Source organism: Adiantum capillus-veneris, chromosome 23 (assembly GCF_014529385.1).
Source record: "Adiantum capillus-veneris isolate H3 chromosome 23, ASM1452938v2, whole genome shotgun sequence".
NCBI classification, from domain to species: Eukaryota; Viridiplantae; Streptophyta; class Polypodiopsida; order Polypodiales; family Pteridaceae; genus Adiantum; species Adiantum capillus-veneris.
Window position 1 is genome coordinate 134,477,011 of NC_140953.1, and position 4,929 is coordinate 134,481,939.

The window sequence follows — 4,929 nt, forward strand, 5'->3', positions numbered from 1 at the left end:
GAGCCATGATCTCAAAACTTTGGCTAAGATTTAGACATGTGGTAAAATCTTAAGATTGTCTTGAAAGTGGAAATTGGAAAATTCCCAAATTCACTAATATGGCTTTATTAGGTTTTAGTCTCACTCTCTTGTTGAAAAATGTAAGGGTGGTCCACTCTTGCATGAAAGATACAAAAAATTGAAATGTGCTACATTAGAAGACAAGCACAGACCCAATGCTAAGTCCCTTTGGAAGCCCACAATCCAATCCAAACAAGCCTTTCTATTATGACTCATCTTCCACAAGATCATCTAGACAACAACTATGGCTAGAAGACTAGGAATAGAGAATATCCCCGAGGGGTCCACCTCAAAATATTTAAGTGTAGCACCTAAGTTCATCTGGTGGCTCAAGGCGATTGCAGCTTTTATCAGACAGGTGTTGCAGCAAGCAACAACATGGCTTTCTAGAAGTGGGCAAGACAAATCACCTCTTTTGCTCTCCCATTTGCATTGAGGGCTCACTGTGCAATCTTTTCCTCTATGCAATCAAAATTGGGGACACTTACTACACACGACCTCCAAGTGTCTATAGTTCGTGTAAGCAAGGTTGTACGTGACCATAATGAAGGTCTCACCATCCCAATTTTGTGTTAATCAAATGAGGAGGCTCAGTTTGCACAGTTCTCATGCTTAGCTTATACATATACAAAGATATGTCCAGATAAAGTCGTTTGGTATTGAAAATGAGATAATTCAGTCATGTTAGGATTTGTTCAAGGCTTTTAAAAGACAGGGACTGGGAAATTGATCTACCCTTCCGTATGGAAGGGAATATTTTCATTTGGCTCCATTACTTATCCCTTCTTACTCGAGAAATTTGTAGATTCCGTGGCACTGTAAGGATTTGTACAACTCATTTGGAATGTAGCTTAGCTCCCTCATATGGAAGAAAGATGTTGAGTAAATTTGAATACGTGACCTTCGTCATTGGACCCTTAACATTTCAAGCTAACCAGTTCCAACTGACGACTCTCTACTTGGCAACAGACTTTACTTAAACAATATGTCCCATGCTAAGATAACCGGACTAGCACGACGCCTTGGTCACTTCAGTATATCGTTGTGACGCCTTACGAGCGTAGCTCCTCCTCGCCATCGCCAATTTCTCCTCTCTTTAATTGCTTTTCTGTCCTTAGCAATATTGACCTTCACTGCCCTCAGCGCGCCTTCCATCCCTTGTCTATTGCCCTGCCTACCTACCCTCATGATTCGCCCATTTATTGATTCACTACAAATTGGCTCCACTACGGACGAAATATCATAAAAATCACCAAAATTGTCGTAACTTAGCAAGAGGTTTGATGAGAAGTAAAAGAAAAGAGCATGTTTGGCAGATGCAATACCCATTCCTATAGAACTTAGAAGGGAACAAGCCCTGCCAAGAATGACATGAAAAATTTGACCTCCGCGAATAAAGAATGGCGTCCAGATTATGAGACTTTCTTAAGGAGATAGGCGTGGAGCGGAAGGGTACTTCCTAGCTGTTTGGAAGAAGAAGAAGAAGAAGCTGAAGCTCCGAGCCAAAACCCATCTATGGCTCCTCGTCGACGACAGTACGTCTGCTGCCCCACCTTGGAGAGCCGCACCGGTTTGGAAGTTGTGCAAGAGCTGGGCGAAGGCGGGCAAGGCCTTGTTCTCCTCTGCACGGACCAGAAAACTCGCACACAACTTTTCGCCTGTAAAACCATCAGGTCACATGTCATTAGACCTAACCCTAGCCCTAGCAGCAGCAAGAAGCTGCGAAGACTGCACGACTGTTCTGCATCCCCGGCCCACGTCCAGCAGGACTCGACTCATCATGATGTTCATGACCTCTCATCTTGTGAAAGGAAACGAAAGTTGAGCGCCGAGGAGGTGTTTGCAGACACCCAGCTCCGATGGGAGGCAGACCTGCTTCAGGACCTGCGCGACATACCCGGTGTCCTCCCTCTCGTCTCCACCTTCGAGGGCGACGACACCTGCTTCCATCTCCTCACCGCCTTCTGTGACGGAGGCGATCTGCTCAGCAAGCTCTATGCCCGCCCTCCCCTCTTCAAGCTCCATGATCGCGAGGCTGCTTTCATCGTTGCCAGCCTCGCTCGCACTCTTGCCAGTTGCCACTCTCGCGGTATCGTCCACCGTGACATCAAACCAGCAAATGTCCTCTTCCGCCGCATCCATGATGGCAACGGCACCGAGGAAGCGATCCTCGCAGACTTTGGCATGGCTGAACTCATTGCGCCAGGAGACAAGCTTTGCGAACCCGCCGGAACCTCAGTATACCAGGCCCCTGAAGTTATCAAGGGCTGTTATGACCACCGTGCCGACATTTGGAGTTTGGGTGTTGTTCTTCACCTAGTTCTCACAGCTGATTTGCCTTTTGACATTGGACAGCTACCTCGTGATGCTCCCAAATCTGCCATTCACCAAGCCATCCTCTGCAACCAACTAAGACTCGATGATTTTGGCCTCTCATCCTCAGCGCAGGACCTCCTTGCTCGCATCCTCTGCAAGGACCCAGAAAACAGGCTTACATTGGATGAGCTCCTGTGTCATCCGTGGCTGCTTCTCAATATACCACCTCCCACGGAATTAGCACTCGTCGATAATTATGATGGTCCGCAGTTGCCAACGACAATCAGTCAAACATGCATGTTAGGAACAACAGTGCCAGCTAATTGTTCACAGAGCATAGGCAGCAAATTGTCATGCGTAGCGGGTCATGTCGATGCCGCAGTTGGGTGCAGTCAAGAGATCAAAAAGCTGGATAATGGACCCACTGCCCCCAAGGCCAGAATTAGAGCCCGCAAACCCATGAGCAGAAAATGCTACCTACAGCATTGGGGGAATGCCCTGCCCAAAAATATGGGCACGGTGAGGGCCATGTGATTCGACCCGGTGGATATAATTACAGGGCAATGGTAAGGAGATATACCTCATCAAGGAATTTATAAGGCCTTCACAACATCTGTTTTGGTGGAGTAATAACAGTTTAATGGGCTGTCATTGATGAAGTCAGTCGATGAATTGGAAAGTGCCTTGACAAAACCAGATCAGGGCATCGAGCGACGGCAAGCCCAAAGTGGAGCCCAACATCGAATGAAGGCAATTTTTGGACAAGAATTAGCTGTAATTAACAATTATGAGCTACGATGAATCGAAAAGTGCCGTGACAAAACCGGCTCAGATGATCATCAAAGGCAAGCCCAAATTAGTGTTTCTCAGCTTGCAGCATCTTGAAGGTAAAAGCCTCACTTATAATCAGCTCACTGATCTGACCCGAAGGGAAAGCCATTCACTGGGCCTCTCAATTTTACATAGGTACTGATCTCCAACCCCTGGCAATGTGATGGGTTGGACTGATGTTTTGCAATGGGTTAAATAACAGGGGGCACAGTACGGTATTGCTGCTCTAATTAAATGTACAAAAACGTATGAGTTGTTCGCAGCTTTGTAAATCTCTGGCCCCAATTCCTCGTGGATGTAGGCACCCTGCCGAACCACGTAAATCTTGTTGTCTGGTGCCTTCTCATTTTCTGTTTTCCTGCTATTAATTTGCATTCAACATTCTTTACATATTTCATACCTTATGGATTAAATTTGTGGCAATGGTAATGGTAGCCCACAAAGCCCCAATTTTAAAGCCTTCGGACCCGATCACATATTTATAAGCCCATTGCTTCAATGAAGGCTAGTACGTTGAAGCTTGAGCTGCTACTCCGCTCTCTCGACTCAATCATGAGTCCCGGGCGGGAATTGTGAGTGGTTCAAATTTCCCCAAAACCTACAAGTTTCAAGATTCCTTGACCGTCCATCGTCCAAGTTTTTGGCCTGCTCATGGCTATAGTGTTGAGTACCCTTTTTGTCACTAACTAAAAATAAAAAAATTAAGTTTTGGCCTGAAAAGTAAGGTGATTAGTCTCTACAATTTGTGATTGGCTTCACGTGATAGTGGGCACTTACGATGAGGCAATGTTGTAATAAGTGACGAGGCAAGGGTGTTAGTGCAGTCTGCAATCACGTTTCCAAGGAATAATATTTTTGGCGTGTATCTGAAGAAGAAAGGAGGAATAGGTTAACCGACGACTGTCCAAGTGTGGGTAGGGGGAATAGGGTTCTACATTGGGTTTTTCTTTTCCTAGCCGTCGATTGCGATTTCATGAGCTTTTGCAGACTACAGAATATTATAGACATAGCTTGGCCTATGTGCTGCATGCGGCTTTGCAGCCTTTGTGGATCCTCTACAAGACATCGTGTGCACCCACTGTTGCCATCTCAACTCTCAACTCCAATTTTTTGTATATGGATGTAGTGCATCGTATTTCTGATTGGTAGACGATCCCCTTTACTAGTACCCTATAGACCCCCCCCCCCAGTAAGTAACCAAAGTGGGTTGGGTTGTTGGCTTACAAAATCGGACGTTCTGTCAGCCTATTGGCGACTGCACATGTTCTGATCCCGTTTGGGAATGCCTCTCTACTGGTGCAAATATGCCCCTAATGCTTCACGTGGCACCTTTGCATTGGGAAGTGTGAAAACAGTCGAGAATTTTCTCTATGGCACAATTTTTGGAACCGCCAACATCGCCAAATAGCCATGTGCAAGGTGCATCATCTGTGCTTCTTCTCGCCCAAATCTCTGCATCATAGCTTGAGAAATTCCCTGCACAATCTCGATGTCTCTATGCTGGCTCCTCTATCCTAGAGGAGGGCAATTTGTAAAGGGCTCATCCCAGCTTTTGCCTCTCTGTGTTGATAGGAGTGACATTGCAATCCCTCTTTCTCACAGCATAGTGAACTAGGAGTGTATTAAAGCCAACCTTGGTCCCGATGTTTATTTTTGCTTTTGGAATGGAGCAAGTGCTTGGGGCTCATTTCTATTTCTGTTTAAGTGGTGCAAGTGTTTGGG

At 46.0% G+C, this 4,929-nt stretch overlaps 1 protein-coding gene across 1 annotated transcript; it reads left to right on the top strand.

Moving 5' to 3' along the window:
- Positions 1-1,428: 1,428 nt before the first annotated feature.
- On the top strand, positions 1,429-3,848 carry LOC147428623 (calcium-dependent protein kinase 20-like). Its single transcript, XM_086497046.1, has one exon. It carries the CDS (start codon positions 1,576-1,578, stop codon positions 2,908-2,910), a length of 1,335 nt encoding a protein of 444 aa, XP_086353172.1. The 5' UTR covers positions 1,429-1,575; the 3' UTR covers positions 2,911-3,848.
- The last annotated feature ends 1,081 nt before the right edge of the window (positions 3,849-4,929 follow it).

Bases quoted from the DNA above. Each gene is read 5' to 3' on its own strand.
- LOC147428623 (XM_086497046.1), top strand. From the start codon at position 1,576: ATGGCTCCTCGTCGACGACAGTACGTCTGCTGCCCCACCTTGGAGAGC.